This window comes from Hypomesus nipponensis, chromosome 22, assembly GCF_054491055.1.
Source record: "Hypomesus nipponensis isolate SF chromosome 22, ASM5449105v1, whole genome shotgun sequence".
Taxonomy (NCBI): domain Eukaryota; kingdom Metazoa; phylum Chordata; class Actinopteri; order Osmeriformes; family Osmeridae; genus Hypomesus; species Hypomesus nipponensis.
The window spans coordinates 14,015,820-14,034,509 of record NC_140382.1 but is presented as its reverse complement, the minus strand read 5'-3'; the positions used below and the strand labels follow the sequence as shown (position 1 = coordinate 14,034,509).

The 18,690-nt window shown below is 45.4% G+C and overlaps 2 protein-coding genes across 3 annotated transcripts; both read right to left on the bottom strand.

The window, feature by feature from the left end:
- Positions 1-581: 581 nt before the first annotated feature.
- Positions 582-7,879, bottom strand: abce1 (ATP-binding cassette, sub-family E (OABP), member 1). Of its 2 annotated transcripts, none has more exons than XM_084687353.1 (18): positions 7,743-7,879; positions 6,692-6,860; positions 6,445-6,530; positions 6,255-6,352; positions 6,023-6,140; positions 5,426-5,563; positions 5,142-5,211; positions 4,844-4,940; positions 4,642-4,731; positions 4,420-4,541; positions 3,724-3,945; positions 3,558-3,617; positions 3,388-3,446; positions 3,171-3,281; positions 2,746-2,888; positions 2,177-2,299; positions 1,795-1,906; positions 582-1,666 (listed from the first exon to the last, which is right to left on the bottom strand). In XM_084687353.1, the coding sequence occupies exons 2-18, from the start codon at positions 6,792-6,794 to the stop codon at positions 1,619-1,621; spliced, it is 1,800 nt and encodes a 599-aa protein (XP_084543479.1). In that variant the 5' UTR covers positions 6,795-6,860; positions 7,743-7,879; the 3' UTR covers positions 582-1,618. The 2 variants fall into 2 exon arrangements, with proteins under 2 accessions (XP_084543479.1, XP_084543478.1); XM_084687352.1 differs by having other exon boundaries at positions 1,482-1,666; positions 6,692-6,864; positions 7,743-7,877.
- Positions 7,880-13,233: 5,354 nt separating this feature from the next.
- Positions 13,234-18,109, bottom strand: LOC146236754 (nephronectin). The gene is made up of 7 exons (XM_084687596.1): positions 17,928-18,109; positions 17,350-17,465; positions 17,014-17,106; positions 16,745-16,867; positions 16,110-16,229; positions 14,705-14,839; positions 13,234-14,225 (listed from the first exon to the last, which is right to left on the bottom strand). Exons 1-7 carry the CDS (start codon positions 18,023-18,025, stop codon positions 14,017-14,019), a joined length of 894 nt encoding a protein of 297 aa, XP_084543722.1. The 5' UTR covers positions 18,026-18,109; the 3' UTR covers positions 13,234-14,016.
- Positions 18,110-18,690: the final 581 nt, after the last annotated feature.

Sequence of the window (18,690 nt, the reverse complement as noted above, 5' to 3'; positions counted from 1 at the left end):
CCGCCATCCAGCCCCACCATCCAGCCCCACCATCCAGCCCCAGCCCATCCTGCCACAACCTCCCTCTCTGGAATGTAGGTTAGAGGCCCGCTCAGACTTCTTGCCCATTGTATTTTATTTCTATGGTTACCATATCTCTATCCAGTTGGTAAACTGGCACTTGATATATATTTACATTTAGTCATTTAGCAGAGTCTCTTATCCAGAGCGACTTACAGTAAGTACAGGGACATTCCCCCGAGGTAAGTTGGGTGAATTGCCTTGCCCAAGGACACAACGTCATTTGGCACTGCCAGGAATCGAACCAGCAAGCCCAGACTAGCCCATTTCCCTAATCGCTCAGCCACCTGACTATAGAAAAAGAACAAATGTTGAAACATGTCAGGTTGACCGTTCCAACTAGTGGTGGTCCAAATATTTACCCTCTTGTAAAAAGCTTGTCCTGGTCATGCAAAACTAGTGGTGTAATGGTCAACTTCTGATGTTTTGATTGACTCGCACATCAATTGTCAATAACCACTGGTATAGCATTGATTATTCTCAAATACCAGCACTTTCAGAGACAGAAATGAAAACATTGAGACAAAGATACTCTTTTATGGTGATTATTTCTTCTTGTCACACACACTTGCCATTTTGAGTTACAAAACAAGATACGTGTCCATATTGCAGGTATAGGCCCACCAATACAAAAGAGCAGCAAATATGTTTAATATTTAGCCCCATCTAGTGGTTGGTTTGGGAGATGACACTGGTTAAATACACAACCATTTTTATCAAAGGTGTGATCCATTGATCTGAGAAACTTTTGCAGCAAGCTTCAAATATGCCTTAGCAGCAAACTTAAGATATCACAAGCAGTAGTGAAGAAAACATTAAACTTGGGTGAGAATTTCAGAAATTGAAAACAAAACAATTTCAGTTAAGACCAGAGACCCATTCATCATTTCTATCAATAAAGCATAACTGTACACCTTATATTTAGCTGTAGCTATGCACTGAATGTTAAATAATGTATGGTACCTGGAGCAAGTAAGGTCAATGATCCAGAGCAAGTTATGGTCATCTTTCAAGACCATGGTCTGTGATGCTTACGAGACATATAGGTTGTCAATATCCATTTCAAATGTACATAGTTGTGATAGGAAATACATTTCATTTTCTTAGTCAATTTATGTTTTCCTTTACATGTTTACATTTTACTTTGGGGGGGGAAAAAAAAACATGGCCATGCACAGGATATGGGGTCAATTTATTTAATAAGATATTCTCTTTAAAAATGACTCAGCTAAAACACTCCTTTGGGTCACAAAGGCATGTGTATGTATATATAACTAGACTCCCTAACCCAAAGCATAAGTTGGAGCTCAGCTAGGATATTCAAATACATTTCTCAGGGGGACTCGCATCCACACGTTCTATATGACTTTAATATTTTGTCATTTGATTTGGCCATGGGAGGTTCCCCTGGGAAATGGACAAGGAAACCCTGTTGTAATTGAATGGACCCTGGAAGGCGGGACTTGGCTTGCTGCTGGGCCAGTGTCTTTCTCTCTTCCACTGTAGATGGGGGTGAGGAGGATGGAGATTTCTCTTTCTATGAAGGAGGGAATGGGATTTAGTCGTCCAAGAAGAAGTAGTTACCACTCTTCTTCTGCTCAACATCCTGGAAATAGAGAATATGCAGGTGTGAAACAAGTGAAAACACAAAGGCAAAAAAATAAAACGTATTCGGCTAGGTTGTTTAAAATGTTAAGCAACGGAACATCTTTGTTGTCAATTGCGACGTGGTACCTTAATGGAATTCATCTTGTTGATTCTTGGTCGGAAGTTGTTGGGGTCTCTTCTGAAGGTGATCTCAAGCTGCGAGAGGAACTTGTTCATCCCAGCGAGCAGGGTCTGCGGCCTGGAGGGTCGGACAGATAAGGGACGGTTCTGGAACCTTCTACACCAACTTAAGTTCATGAGGGAGCAACCCTCCTATTCATCCCCTCCCAAGTTTTTTTTATGTATGCTTAGGCCAGTAGATTTACCATCGTTATACAGGTGTGAAGGTTATATAACAGAGCGCAGATTGATAAATAGGGCTGGGGATCGAAACATAAAAAAAGGTATCTGGAGTGTTCTAGAGATTAGTGTGGCCGTGTTGCTAGGCGTCAGGTGGGGCGGGGCTTACGTGTTGGCGGCGGTGCTCCTGGATGGGATGCCGTCGAACACAATGACGCGGTCGGCTAGGTAGGTGGCCATGATGAAGTCGTGCTCCACCACAAAGGCCGTCTTCTTGGCGTGGAGGATGAATCTAGGGATGTGTGAGGAGACCCAAAGCATTAACATACCTAGCTTTAGGGTCCTACTGAGCTTTAATCAAATGAAACACACTTAACAAGATAACTATAGCTCAAATGACTAAACTAGTCTCGATGCACTCCATCAAATTTGTTTCTAAACGACTCCAGCAGCTGATATCTCAATTCCGGTAGGGCCTCTTATGCCTTGGTATTAAGAATCACGGAAACGTGTACCAGCTGGCTCTAAGGCAACTTCCATGTCAGAGAGTGCCTGCCAGAGCCAGACTGGGGTGCACTGTAGCAGAGCTCAAATTGAGCCAGATCACTTGTCTTTACAGACGACTGGCACAGAGTGTAGCCTGCAGAGCCAGTCCAAGGGATGACTATGGTGTAGCTGCGAGAGGCACTGGACCACCCCCCAAGCTGTAGGAGGCGCTCTCCTGAAGTCTGGTCGTACCGTTTGATGACCCTGGCAGCCATGAGACGCTGCTCCGAGTCCAGGTAAGCGGAGGGCTCGTCTATAAGGTAGACGTCGGCAGGCTTGCCCAGGCACAACGCCAGGGCTACTCTCTGGAGCTCACCCCCAGACAGGTTCTGGACCTGGGAGTGGAGGAGGGGGAAGAGAAGGAGGAAAAAGGAAAAGGTGGATCAAAAGAACATATCCACAAACGCAGACAGCACCTATGATAAAATAATCATAAATAATCTATAAGTTATCTTCTAATACATAGTAGACTGAAGTCTATGCAAGGGTGGCTAGTGTGGTGCACTGCCATTAGAAAAGCTTGACACGCAGGATCATTGAAAAAAGTGTTGACATGCTACAAAACCAGCTCACTGCGGCACCTGCGGTCGCCACGACGATGCCAGTATCTCACTTACGTCCTGGTCGATGATGCTCTCGATCTGCATGGGCTTCATGACGTCTGTCACAAACTGTGGGTGCGTGTAGGCGTCCCGGATCTTGTCGTGGAGCAGGGCCCGCACACTGCCCTGTGGGGAGAGAGATGGGGGGGAGGGTTAGGTGCCAGCCTGGTGTGGTGTGGCCCTCAGAGCAGGAGCAGGCAGCTGGGGTTGAATGGGGAGGAGGGACACCTACTTTGAACTTGGGGCTGATCTTCTGGGGCTTGTAGCTGACATTGAGGACAGGCACTTCACCTAAAATGAATCAGACAATCAATGTTGATGTTAAAGGATTTACTGAGGTAATAGCAGTGGAGCAGTGGTGTTAGGCAGCTGTTCAAAAGACTGGAGGTGAGACAGGCTTACCTCCTTCATCTGGCTTCAGACGCCCCGCCAGCATTCTGATGAAAGTAGTTTTACCCGTCCCTGAGAAAGGCAAAACATTTATAATAGCGGTGTCCCTGGCACACACAGAGAGCAAGCTCTCTCTTTCACACACACACACACAAACACACGCGCACGCGTTACGTACCGTTCTCCCCCAGCATCACCATGATCTCAGAGTCTGTGAACTCTCCCTCCAGGATCTCCAGGGCAAAGTCCCCCATGGCCTTCTTCATGTGGGGGTATTGGTAGCGGCACATCTTCTTGATCTCCTCCTCGTTAGCCGTCTCCGCCACCTTGAAGACCAGCGACACCTCACGGAAGCGCAAGTTCTCCGTGGGCACGTAGCCGTCCAGGAAGATGTTGATGCCTGATGAGAGGGAGGGAGGGAGGGGCGCGAGACGGAGGGCCAGAGAAAATAGGTGTGAGAGTTTGTAGTTTCAACATTTGGTAATTGGTTGCATTAGTATAAACCAGTTACACACTCAGAAAGAAGACCCAAATTTGGCAACTTTAACATTATTAACGTAAAGCTATTTACATAGCCCCCAGGGAGCTCGATGTGCATTCAGAAATCATTCACAACAGGTTAGGTAACAACGCATCAACACTGATGTTGGAGGTGTGTACCAGCTGGCTCTAAGGCAACTTCCATGTCAGAGAGTGCCTGCCAGAGCCAGACTGGGGTGCACTGTAGCAGAGCTCAAATTGAGCCAGATCACTTGTCTTTACAGACGACTGGCACAGAGTGTAGCCTGCAGAGCCAGTCCTCGGGATGACTGTAGGGTGTAGCGGCAAAAGGCACTGGACTGGGATGTAGGAGCGCTAGGGAAGGGGTGCGTACCTTCCCTGACCCCAAAGGGCATGGTGACCACACCGTAGGCGCTGGGTACCCCGTATAGGCAGCAGATGAAGTCAGACAGGTAGTCCAGCACACTCAGATCGTGCTCCACAACAATGATGTATCTGGGAGGGGACACGCGCACAAAACAAACATCTGGCGTCAAAGAGTCACGCTCCCGTTTCCCACGGACAGACGGATGTTTTGAACTGATTTCTTGCCCACCTGTCTGGGGTGATGAGGGAGCGGATGGTGATGGCAGCCTTTAAACGCTGCTTCACATCCAGGTAACTGGACGGCTCGTCGAACATGAAGCTGGAATGACAACGGGAAACCTCAATGGTAACACTGCACTGATCATAGCTACTCAACAAGGAAGGGCTACTTGGGGTGCTGTTGGTTGAGGCGGCACTGCCTCTGGACCTACATGTCAGCCCTCTGGATGCAGACCACGGCACAGGCAAAGCGCTGCAGCTCTCCTCCAGAGAGGTCCTCCACGTTCCTGTCCCTGAGGTGAGTCAGATCTGGACACAAACACACACGGAAAAGTTCTCAAAGTCTGCTCTCTAAACAATTTCCACACTCATTTCTTGGAATAAGTCGGCTTGTAAGATAACATTTCCCACAACAACAAAAAAAGAAAAGAAAAAAAAAATAAGGTTTGAACTACATTTGGACACTAGAAAAGGCTACTGGGCTGGAAACAGAAGGAGGAGCCGGCGTACCTAGCATATCACAGACGATGGCCTCCGTCTTGGTATCATCTTTCCTGCTCAGGATGGACCCCACGGTCCCCTGGTGGCACAACACAGTAACATGGTTACACTTGGTTGTAGTAGCACCTGGCCCGTTGGGACACAAAGCCTTCCTGTTCATGTTTGGTATGCATGTGGCTGGAGATCACATGACTTTGCCACTACTAACATACAGCGTGAAAGGGCGACTACCGCATTGGTTCTTTGACCTTCTGGTGGTAGTGTGATTCAACACGGGCTGAGAGGGGACTGACCTTGACCGTTTTGGGGATCTGGTCGACGTACTGGGGCTTGACAATGGCCTTCAGGTCATCTTCCAGGATCTTAGTGAAGTAGTTCTGCAGCTCCGAGCCCCGGAAGTAGGTGAGGATCTCCTGCCAGTCTGGGGGAGCCTGGGGCACACCAAACATATGTTGACATGAATGTTTCCTTTATTGTGTACGGAGAGTGATATATACTCTCAATGCGTGTCCTGGTTCAGCAGTGTTAATATGAATGCTATTTTAATTTAATTGAGTTTTGGCCGACACACTTCAGCTCTCAAACATGAGTCCTGTTGTGACTTGAGGAATGCTACAAATCCCATTGCCCTTCTCCCCATAATCAATCCCTTTAAGAGCTTGTGCTGGGAATGTGGAAGTTAACTGAAATCACTGTGATTGATCAGAATCAGAAATGGATTTATTCACCATGAATGTTTGCACAGACAAGAGGGTGGTGCATACAATAAACAAATAGGAATCTTAAATTTAAATGTGGTCTAACTATACTAAGGATACACAAACTAGCAATACCAAGTGGAATACAACCAAAATGATTGATGTGTGGCCATCTGGGCAGATCTCACTCACATCAAACTTTCCCAGATTAGGCTTCTGTTTTCCAGCTAGGATCTTCAGCGCTGTGGACTTGCCGATACCGTTGGTTCCCACCAGCCCTAACACCTCCCCGGGTCGGGGTATAGGTAATCTAAAACATGTCGCACACATTGGGTTGTATTTTGGAAAAACAAAATCAGACCGAAAGGCTGGATGACTTGTCATGATGTAGCTCCCCGTGTCTTTAACTTGGGGATAAACTCACCTATGCAACTTGAAAGAGTTTGCACAGTATCTGTGAGTGGTCTCTTTCTCAAGGTTGCTTGGCAAGTTGACGATGGACAAGGCCCCGAATGGACATTTCTGATGAGGGTGGAATAAGGGTAGCGTTATCAAGACTTTGCCACATTCAACCAACTACTAAGCATTTCACTGGTCAAATTATTACGTTTTACCTTAATGCAGATTCCACAGCCAATACAGAGAGATTCGGAAATCCAGACAATTTTGCTCTGAGCGGTGACCTCTATACACAGTTTTCCTGCATGACAGAAATTAGTACATGAAAGCATCAAAATGATACTATTAAAAAATACTTTAATGATGCTGGGGTCTGTGTCTTGGGTCTTGTGGTATGTTGCATACTGTAACTATGGTGACAGATTTCAAGGTTTACGATACATTAATGATTTCCAATCTCACCCATTCGGACCACTGGGCAGCTTTTCTTGCATTCCTGACGACATTTCTTTGGCTTGCACTTGTCATGGTTGACGATGGCGATTCGGGTGTTCTTCTCCGACATTCTGACTACCTCCTATCAGGTCTCGGCAGATCAGGTCCTCTCCCCCTCGGCTGCTGCCGCAGATAGCTAGCTAACAGAGAACAAGGTCGTGAGTCAGCCCAAACTCCATTTTAAACTAACAAGCTAGAGCTAGCTAACAAAGCCGGCAACTGTCACCATAACGGACCCTAGCGAGTGACAAATTATTTGACTTAAAATTTGAATTTGACACAGGAGTACCGCAAGACTTGTTTGTAAAGTTGGCACAGCTGGGTTAGCACGTAGCCAACCAATAAAACCACTAATAACCGCAAAACGTTCTATTTAGAGTCTTAGCCAATTTATAGCTACATGGACAGATACGCGGTACAACGTTAAACTGATCAGTTTGCTTGAGTCTGCAATGTCCCCATACACTGAATTTCCATATAGTTAACTAATTAATATACTCTCCCTGCTAGACTGGAATAGCTAGCTAACTAGATAGCTAGGCTACAGTAGCTAGCGTTGGATGGAACCCAACGTTGGCTAGGCTATACTAGATCGCCCGTTCTTCCAATTTGTATCCATCTTCTTTAGTCCTAAAACACATCTGGACGACGCTAAATAGTAATTCAGCTGGGATTCACGAATTAGTATATATCAATTTATAAAGACTACATATTAATCAAGTGCAGCTAGTCTAACCTGAGTAGTTAGCTGGCTACCAACAGCTGACACAAGATACGAGAAATGACACATGCTAGCTAGCATGCAGTCTTTAAATTCACACTAGCTAGCTAGCTACATGATTGCTGACGATTGTTACTCTGACGTTAGCACTGGCTATCCAGTGCGGCCATCCAGCTAAGTAGCTAGCTAGCCTGACGGGTAGCTTAGCTAGATAGTAAATTGGTAGACCATCATCCATTCATTGTTATTATAACAAATGTTTCATTAAATGAATCACTGGCTTTATAATTGACTCACCCAAATACGCTGCTTTGGTGTTCGTTTCCTTAGAGATCAAAATGATATCTGTAACGTGACGATATAAATTTGGAGTTTCATGCAACGTGTTCCCAATGAGGACCAAACGCCGGGAGGAAATATGGCGCGCCCGTGCGTAAAGTTGAGTACGTAAGTCGTGCGTCTGTCTGACGTACTACCTTTTTAGAAGAAGAAAAAATGCGGGGGTATTTGAGGTAAAAGCAAATGTAGGCCATCTGGTTGAATTTGTTTTATGTTCTTACCAGGGAGTGTGAATTTGTCACCTACTGCTTTGATTGAATAACGTAAATCTTTGCATTCGTTTAATAACCTCATACAATACCGATTTCTCACAATAATATTTCTTTAGGACTCAGACATAATGTTGACAAAAAAATGATAATGAGTAAATTAGTAAAAACAAAAGAGAAAAAAACTATAAAGACCTATAAAAAAGTAGGCTACGCCAATATAGTTGACAGCTCATACTATAATAGTTAAGGAATGTTGGGAGCATAGTTGAAGGCAGAGATGTGTGTTTGGTTACTTTCTAACCTGATTCAGCACATTTTTTGAAAACCCCCAATGTGACTGACCCCTTTTGTGTCCACTGGTAGAGAAGCCACACAATAACCTCCATAGTACTGGGATGCAACTGGTCCGATGAACCGAATGCTCTCTGTTGTGTAACTGTAGATGCAGAAATTATTGTCACATCATTTTTTATCAGAACCATTGCTCGTGTAGGGTACTTAGTCTGGCTGGATTCAACAACAACAACAAAAATTATCTCCAAAACAATAACAATATATATATATATATATATATATATATATATATATATGTTTTTAATCTTCTTCTTCCATGCACTATCCACATGTGTCCACAAGAGGTCAGTCTAGTATCACTGTGAAACATGAACGTCACAGTTTTGTCTTGGATCTCAAACAGTGTATCAATGGGGCTTTTCAGCGAGTCTTGGCAATATCTGGCGTAAAAGCCAGCACTGGTACCTTTGGGCGGAAAATTGGACTCAAATTCAGGACTCAAGAAACATTCCATGTCAAATGATTTACACTTTCCCATTAAAACAACCTCTACATTTTGAAACCTCTTGTAATCTGAAATATTGTGGCAGTAATTCATTGAGCTAACAGACAGCCAGTGTTGATCTCGGCGGTGCCAAAATAGACAGAAAAAGGTCTAAAGTAAAACGATATCTAAACCAACGGTTCATAATATCTTGACGTTGGACTGGGCTGTAGTGTGGTTGCAGCGCGGTCATGTTGGGGTGAGGCCTGGGGCTGTGGGCTGCTCCTTGGGTTTAGGCTTGAGTGGAAGTTGAGGTTCGGTTTGGCCCTGGTCGGTAGGTTTTACAAATGGAAGCAGTGAAACCTTCAGAAACCGTTTGGGGATGTTCTAGTTTGCTTAACATACAAGTTTGTACAATAAAATGTTTAAAGTTACTTTTCCATGAAACCGCCTTACTCTGATGAACTCAAAATGCAATTCATATTTATCTACGTAAGTCTCAAACATACTACAGTTGGACCCTGTATGTCTCAGTGTGTCTGTGTGTCTGTGCCACCCCCACGAGGGTGCAGGCTGGTGACACGGACTTGGCTACAACTCGGTCTCATCGAGTGATCCCCCCTAGGACTTCCAGCCAGCATGCCAGCCAGCGGCCTTCTCAGACATTCCCCAACACCGTGCCCCGCTGCCAACGCAGAGCCGCCCAACCGTGTGTGCCACCCAGCTCTGCCCGGGCAGACCCAGACACCTGAGCTGGCATGGGACAGAAGGAGAGGAGGGGACGGGTGGATGGATGGATGGAGAGAAGGAGGGAGGGATGGAGAGAAGTAGAGTCTTGCCAGAGAACCGTACGTGGTTGTTGCAGCTGTTGCATACTGCTCCACAACGCACCCTCTGTTCCTGCTTCCAATACAGCACTAATTAAAGTTGCACCCATCTCCGTCGCTGCCAGACCATCCCCCCCGCCCCACACATACACAAACTCTTTCCCCGTTAATGCTAACCCCCCCCCCCCCCCACACACACACACACACACACACACTCCATCCCACACTGCACTCCATCCCCACACTGCCCTCCACTGGCAGACCCTTGCAACAGCAGCCTCGCTTTCCATTTGAGCTGAGTTATTGACCAGCCTTTTGTGAACTAAATTTACAGCTTTTGCCCCCCTCGTTGATTCAATCTGCATGCAACTGATTCCTTCACAGTGGATCCGCTATCTGCCCCCCCCCACTCCCCCACCCTGCCACACACACCCTTTCCCCTCCCTTCTAACCCTTCCACCCTCCCATGCACTGCTGTTGAGTGCAGGACAGCATGGGAAAATAACGCAGGGGGTCCGCGGTGGACCCAGCCTGCCAGCCACGCAAACACCAATCAAGTCATAATACTAGGTGATCTTGTCCTAATTAAAACATAGTTGCATATCATCTCCAAGAGTCAGGAAATAGAAGACGTAAACACAGGAGGAAAAACGTCCGGGCCACCAACTGACGAAGAGAGATCAAGTGTTCATTAAACAGCCCTGATGTTGTTCCTGGTTGCCAGCTCACAGGGTTTTTTTTTCTTCTTCTTTTCGCTTGTGGGACCTGCTTAAGCTGCTGCCACAAAATTACCCAATACCATAGCCTTCTCTTCTGTAATTTCCAGGCAAATTCGGGTTGTTCCAGGTCAGAAATAGGTTCCTGCCCTCCTTCGACGAAGGCCTAATTGCTGTACAAAGGAATAAAGAGCCGCATTGGCGTCCAAGAGCAACCTCTCGTCCCAGCCACTTCCCTTAGCCCTCTCTCCAGTGGGCATTCCGATATAGATTAGCTGGAAATCTTTCCTTCTCTGTTCGAGGATAATCCCTTCAACAGGGGCCGCTAGGCTCGCATATTAGGAACGATTTAGGCACACTGTATTCCGGTCAGGTCAGGAACCTTCTTTCATGGCATGATTTGGGTGGTTCTGATGGCTTCACATTGTGGAAGCGAAGTAGGGGAAGAAAGAGGGGAAGAAGAAAGGGTACGACTTCCACTGTGCAAACAGAGTTCAAAGTCGTCACATGGATGAGAACGATGAATTAGGGTCATTGGTAAAGGTCAGCAGGTCCTTAGAGAGTGAATGTATATGTGTGTGTGGGGTTGGGGTTGGAGGGCGGGAGACAGTGAACTTATTAAGATGTTTGAAGTCGGAGTGTTTCCACATCAGACTTCAAGACTACCTACCACATAGCAGAACATCCATCAGGATTATATTAATATGAATGAGAGTTTCAACACAGAGGAATGCCAAAAAGGGGGGAGATTGAGTGTGTGCACATGGTTTCCTTCTCTAGGGATCACAAAGAGATTAATACACACGTTTTTAAGGCCGACATTGTAGAACACAGGCATGATTACAGAGTCATGGTTACAGGACATTGCCATTACTGACAACTCAAACTTCAACTCAAATAGGGGACAACGTGACAGGTGCCATGTTACGGTGGTGGGTCGTGTAAGCACAGAGTATCACGCCTGCTTTACCACAAACTAGGGCGGGGTACTGTAAATGAAAAGCAGATGAGATGAGGAGTTGAGGCAGCTTTCTATCAAGAGTTAGAATTTTTGTTCTACTCTTGGGATTGGACGGTATTTACTCATTTATTTCCCTTATTCATTCACCAAAACTATGTGCGTGTGACAGTGTATGTGTGAGACAAGAGACAGAGAGAAAAGGAAAGAGAAAGAGAGAGAGAGAAAAGGAGAGAGAGAGAATGACTGGCTTATTTCAGTCTAAAGCCAATAGGACAGTGTGGGTAAGACAGGGGTTTGTATGGTTTTACAGTTCAGCGGCCGTGTCTGAAAGCGTGCTCTTTCAGCGATGTGGGTGGCAGGCCTCCTTACTACCATCGTCCTGCATATTGTCGTTGGCTCTATGCACTTGTCAGCGTCATCGCTCACTTGCTCGGAAAATGTTAATATTGTTTTATAATGAATGCCACAAGGGTCGCTTGAGTCCTTCCTCTGAGATAAAGAGAGAAAAACAACAAGTTGTTGTCATCACAAAAGGACAAATTGTATTTACATATTTATTGTTTTCTTTTTTATAGCTCAGAGGGTAGTCCTGCAAATAGGTCCGGTTTCCTTGGCTACTCCACTATGAGATTCCTTATTGTGTCATATATACAGAATACCAGGAAATAATAAGAACAAGCAGAAAGAAACCTATCCCCAGCCAAATGATTCTCCTCTTTCTCTTTCTCTCTCCGCCCCAACCCTTTGCCCTACCCATCTCTTATTGTCCTTCATTTGTAGCCTTGCGCTTTGGCTTGAAATCGTATTATTTTTTTGGTAAATAAACCATTTTCTGGTAGCCATTATACATTTCTTGGTGTGAGGTCCTTTTTTTATAAAGGGGGCCTGGAGCCTTTTAACGAAAATGTTTTCTATTTGTGCTTTTGTAAGACACTTTCGACTGCTTTGAAAGAGAGAAACCAGGTTTTTCCTTGCGTTTCTGGGAGTGAGGTCGGGGATTTTTTCTCCGCATTGTGGTGAAAGTTATTCGAAGAGGCTGCATTTTTTCCTGATTTACCCTTTTGTTCTCTGTAAGTAGTTCCAGGTCCCCCCACACACCCCCACGGTGTGTGTATGTGTGTCTGTGAATGTGTGTTGGTTTATGTGTGTGTGCGCGCGTGTGTGCACGCACACTTGTGAGGGCAATGCAGAGGCCCCGATGTGACACCTGCTGTTGAGATGAATGGAGTCAGTGGCAGCTGCCTGTTCCCACTGCATACTCACACACACACACACACGCACACACACACACACACCTTCATCCTAGGCCCAGAGCCACGGCCATCCCAACACTAGGGCCCTTGCGTTGTACTTTGCGCCCCCTGCCAACATTTGCAGTCACTGCAGACTCCAAAGGAATGGAATAGTATAGAAAAACGATATCTGACTTTATTAGCTCTTGCATGCTTTGGGTTCTATAACGTTTCCTCCTGTATTATCTATGATCACATCCAAATAATCAAATGTTTTGTATTCTAGAACCTCCAAACGGACTACAGCAGATTAGGGGGGCAATTTCGTCCTATGTCGTACTAATCTTGGTTAGCACGTGCTTAAGCTGCTAACCTTGCAAACTGCAGCATTGCTGATGGAAAAATGCTATGTTGTGTTTTTCCCTTGTTGGTTTGTTTGGTCTGACCCGTCTGTGCTCTCTTGCTGTGTGGTCAGCTGTCTCGTGTGTGACGTTCAGCGTCTGAGAATATCTGGTTTTAGCCAAACATCCTGGCAGAGCAGAGTAGGAGGGTAAAGGCTGAAAGTACAGGACAACAAAACTGTCCTTTCATGACCACTGTGACAAACTACACACATACACACACTTACATGACCATGAAAAATGCCAATTTACAACCAACAAATCACTTTATTGACATAAATGAAAGATCACCTGAAATGCGGACTAAACTATATGTCTGCAATTTGGAATCAAAGGTTTCTCTTGGAAACAAATTCACTTTTCCATTCTTGTTAAAGAGTGACTGTAAAAAAGATTCTTGATTACATCTCACAGGCATACATGATGCAAAGAATAACTATTTCTCCTTATCTTTCCACCAGAGGTCAGCCTTCTATTAACAAATATTGATAACAATATTTATTTTTTAAGGAATAAACTGGTGCACAACATCTAAATTGGTTTTCTTTGGCTTTGACTCTCGGAACAAATTATAGCAAAGAACATAAAAACGTAGATAAAATATTGTTTGAGATACATCGTTAGTTGGAAATGTCAAAGCAGTGAAAATCGTGTGACAGAGTTATTATCTGGGAACCTAAACAAGTAAAATTGTAAGCTGTGACTTTTTGACCAGAAACACACGGAAAGACAAACTACAGAGTGTTCGGTCATAGAGTGTGTTTGTGAAATGAGTGGCTCGACATACATCAAACAACGTGACTGCTAATGGTACCATATATCTACACCCTTGTTGACTGGTTGTTGAGGGGGACCAATGACAGGCTAAAACACAAAGTGACCCCACTTTCCAGTTGTATGGCGAATTCTTAACATTACTATGCTCACATTATATTGCCAGAATGAGTGAGAACTAATATTCGTTTCCACAATTTTTTCCCCAATGTCTCCTGAATTTTCCTCTGAAGTCCTGCCCCCTCACATTTACACACAACGGCACATTTATCCTTTCCACTCAAAATGGACACCAACTGTTGCTTTGGAATTGGTGTTATCAGAGTCATCCTCACCCCAAAGGTTGTGAGAATTTTGTTCTTTTGGAGAGTTTGTATTGGAAGTACATGGTAGACTTTGACAGAGTGGTTTTCCTGTGCCAGCAGGTGAGCCCGTTGCCTGCATAGTCCTCCGCACACTGGCAGATGTACGAGCCGTCTGTGTTGATGCACCGGGCGTTCCGGCTGCACCGGTGACTACCGCTCACACACTCGTTGTGGTCTAGACAGGAGCGAAGACAGAAACAGGTGAGAGGAGAACATCACATTTAAATGTGAACACATTTTGGTTTGAGGCCCAGTCCTCTACAAGATGAGCCCAAACAAAAATGTTGGTTGACGGAGTCAACAGGGTTCCCTGGCTGCCAGAGGACTCATTCAGATGCCGCGTCTCTTAGATGGTGAATACACGCGAGAGGAACATGTGAGGGTGTGCGTTGATCCAGCCAGTCACTGACAGGTCTGACACAAAACAGAGCAGAGGGCTGTGGTTTGGGCTGAAAAAAAAGTATATCTCCTCACAGCTGTAACCCCCCCCACCACCACCACCACCACCACGCACACACATGCTCAGCACCACCACCACTACATCTGCATCTTTTTTAAACGAGAAACATGTGGCCAGGCTGCTTAAAGATGCTGGCAGAGGGAGGAACAATATTCATGTGTTTAAGTAGGTCAAACACACACACACACACATACCTCGGCACTGCACAGAGTTGTGGAGCATCCCCAACACGAAGCCATCCCTGCACACACACACAAAGCTGCCGAAGGTGTTCTTACAGGTTTGCCGAGGTGGGCATACGTCAGGGAACTCCAAACACTCATTCACGTCTGAAAGATGAACACAACAACACCAGCGCACACTCTCAACATCTTAGAAAAACACTTGTGTAGAATATACAGGATTTGAAACAATGTCCATAGAAGTGTGTGATCGACGATATCCCCCTCACCGTGCGCCTATATTGGACATGGAACACTAAACACACAAGCACACACACACACACAGTCATCCCTGAGATTTTTTAAGGAATGCATGGAAACATGTAGGGAGGCCGCCGACAAGATAGAAGGTTATTTTTCCCAGCTCAAAACAATCATTACCGTCACATCAAAAGGACAGAAAGAGAGAGAGACAAATGACTAGCATGTCCCTGTTCTCAGCTCTTTGTACAGCAGCTTTGAAATGTACACCGCTGTTTAACAACTGAACTGGTTTGCACTATATCGGCCTCAAAGCAGCCCTCTCCCATAGTCAAAAGTTGGTCATTAGTTCATTGTTCATGTTAACCTAAACCAGGACACCAGAGTTATGTAAAACGTATACTAAGCTTAACTATAGACTGAGTATACACTTAAGAATGGGAAAACCTGTAGGTCTGCAGCACAAAAATAAGTCATACTTAACTGTGCTCACCCAATTGTCTGTTTTTGTTGTAGCGTGCTACTCCCACACACCCCTGAGTACAGTGGGACTCCTGTGGTGCTAATAGCACCTTAGGTAGCTAGGTCCTAATAACAGTGGTGATTTTACTGAGTCCCAGTGGACTTGGTCGTTCCCACACTATGTGAGAATGAGGCTATAACTACCACCAAAATGAGAGGGGGGGGACCTGTGAAGACTGACTGGCATCGTTAAAACAGCTGGAGGCGTCTAGCTCTTTACGGCCGAGGGGGGACTTTAAGTAAGTGAGTGCTGCTGGTTAGCTGGGTGCTAAAGAGAGTATATAGGAGAGACTGAGGTGGGGTGGGGCTGTTTTCTTAGCAGAGGGGCTAATGGTTCTATGGTTTATCGTCAGAAGGCTAAACTTAGTGGGATGGTGTTGCTGGCCTCGGTGCAGTGTGTGTGTGTGTGTGTGTGTGTGATTGGGTCACAGCATGTCCTATAAGCAATGCATTGGAACCTGTCTTTCCTCTTCCACCTGTTCTCTAATTGAAGGATAAACACCAATCTGGCAACCTCTGACCATAGCATCCGCTCCATGGGCTGCTAACACAATAAGACTTTAATGATAGATAACAGAACAGGATAACAGTTTGTTGCCATAAAAACTGGCCATAGTGATGGCGGGCGAGGGTAGCGGTTACCGATGAAGCCTACCTTCACACATCCTGTTGTCCTTGGCCAGGTGGAGGCCGGGGGGGCACAGACAGTGCACCTCTCCCCCTGTTTCTATTTGGCAACCAAATTGACAACGACCAGAGACACACTCCAGCTCTCCTGTAACACACACACACGCACACATGGAGAATCTAGCTTGAAGCTGAGGAGACGCACAGACCATTGGAACACCCCCAGGAACACATGCCACCATACGTCTGAATATTCTGATATGTTCCATTCTGCGACGGATGCAAACGTCGGATACGTTTATGGAGGAGTTGTCTCCGTGTTCCACGGACTGGGAATATAGAACATGTAGAACATAACAATAACAATACATTTGGTTTAAAGGCACCTTTCTCGATACCACTGTGAACACTGTACAGGTTTGTCAACTGCATGTCCCTTTTCGGCGAGCAGGTACATTTACATTTAGCAGACGCTCTTATCCAGAACGACTTACAGTAAGTACAGGGACATCCCCCCCGAGGCAAGTAGGGTGAAGTGCCTTGCCCAAGGACACAACGTCATTTGACATGGCAGGGAATCGATCCAGCAACCTTCTGATTACTAGCCCGACTCCCTCACCCTCAGCCATCTGACTCCCTGTCTCCCGGTAGGTGTGTACCTACGGGTGCAGGTGTGTCCGTCTGTGTTGAGGGTGGAGCCGGGGTCGCAGTAGCAGCGGTAGCTTCCTGGGAGGTTCATGCAGCGCTGGGAGCAAGGCCGCACAGCCTCGCCACACTCGTTCACATCTAGAACGCACGCACACACACACAAGTCCAAACATTACACATACACATGGACCCCACACATCCATACATCCACACACACATTTACAGACATTATTATTACTGTAATGGCAGGTTATGAGGGGGGGGGAAAGTATAGGATAGTATACCTTCTTCACATTGCTGCCCCGTGTAACCAGCTATACAGGAGCACTTGTCTGGACCCACACACTCTCCCTTCACACATGGCTTTCCACACACCGCTGTTCAGTCAGATAGATTCACACAAAAACAGACATGAATGGGGAAATGACAAGAATCATTTACCAATAACTTACAAAAAAGAGGGTTTAGAAATTGTCTCTGGACTTGTTTACTGCCCAAGTGCAATGACCATTCTGGACTTCCTCTGTGAGGTGTCCTATGCACTCTTCTGCAAGGTATTGCTTTTGTTGCTAGCAGATTCAATAGAACTGGATCATTGTTAAGCTTTCCAGGTGACTTACGCTGACAGAGTCCGTTAACATTCCTCCACCCCAAACAACATGCCATGGATCCCCCAAAGCTACAAACCCCTGGTCCAGACAGACCCCTGATACATCCAGACTCGGTCCTCACAGCGCTTTAGAAAAAGAAGAGAGACAAAAAAGTTATAAAGATGTTATTTGAACAATTCAAGGAATAGTTGAATCAGTACGATAGTACCAGTTAAAAAATGTTTGGGTGGATATTCTACACTTGTCTTGGACAAGTGAACATTTGCATACTTAGGTCTATACACAGGCCTTTGCTCTTTACTAACTCGTCAATTAAGTTGAATCAGCTGGGCTGGCGGACAGGATTTAAATTAAATATAAGCCAAAAGATTTGAATGGAAAACCATTGTTAAGCCAGACATAACACGATTACAACCTAAAAAAAATCGTTTATGTCACTTAAAATTGCGAATCCAGTCGGACTAAGATTTCTGGGACGTTAGTACTACCCACGTCAGTACTACTCTAACGAACTCTCAAAGTCATTCAATTACAATGGCCAAATGAAAAACAGTTTTCTACATATGCCAAATCTGTATCGACCCTACCTTTCGTGCTGGTTAGCAAAGGAGAGCGCAATGAAACGCATCGTGATGACCAATAACGGTTGACGCACTGAAAGGCTGCTCACAGTTGTAAATTCCATAGTTTAACGCAGTTTATGGATAACGTACGTTAAGTGACTACAACAGTAAGTGACTACATATTTCTAAAATCCATAACAATTTATTTTTTTGGTGTGCGTGTTTTAAGGTGTATTTCCCCAGGTCTCTAGCGCCAAAGCCAAGGACTAGTCACCGACAATGTATGCGTGCAGGGTCGCATCACATGTCACTTAATTGTAGGGTCGAAAATACCTTTGAAATTGTTGTCAACAAACAGGGACACGCAACCAACCTATGCCGGTGGAGAGACAGAGAGAAGCAGAGTGAGAGAGCGGATTGGAAACGTAGATATCATTTGTCAGGATTTGTTTCAAGGAGACCACAAGACATAATGTTGCCTGAATCAAGCCAGATCCATAGTCAGTCCTTAATATGACATGGGCAGCTTTGTGGAAATCAAAGTGTTAATTTGTAAAGGCTTATTTTGTGATTTTAAGGAGGGAAATGACTACTGGCAGGCTCAGAACCAATGCCTTTGAACTGGGAAGCTAAGCCCTTAACTATTTCCAGCAATGACCAGTCAGCAATCAGTTGTATTAGGCTCAAAGGCAGAGTTCATGTGTAATCGCCTGGTGGTCCACTCAATGGAGGAGCAAATGAAACACATGTGCGCACGCATGCAAACACATGGTTGTGCACATTCACA

Bases quoted from the DNA above. Each gene is read 5' to 3' on its own strand.
- abce1 (XM_084687353.1), bottom strand. From the start codon at position 6,794: ATGTCGGAGAAGAACACCCGAATCGCCATCGTCAACCATGACAAGTGC. The intron at 3,618-3,723 runs GTACGTAACGCG...TGCCTTTCTCAG, and splicing joins GGTGATGCTGGGGGAGAACG to GGACGGGTAAAACTACTTTC. The intron at 2,300-2,745 runs GTACGACCAGAC...ACACATCCCTAG, and splicing joins GCTGCCAGGGTCATCAAACG to ATTCATCCTCCACGCCAAGA.
- LOC146236754 (XM_084687596.1), bottom strand. From the start codon at position 18,025: ATGGAATTTACAACTGTGAGCAGCCTTTCAGTGCGTCAACCGTTATTG. The intron at 16,868-17,013 runs GTATACTATCCT...CGTGCGTTCTAG, and splicing joins GGGGCAGCAATGTGAAGAAG to ATGTGAACGAGTGTGGCGAG. The intron at 14,226-14,704 runs GTATGTGTGTGT...GCTCCTGTCTAG, and splicing joins CAACTCTGTGCAGTGCCGAG to ACCACAACGAGTGTGTGAGC.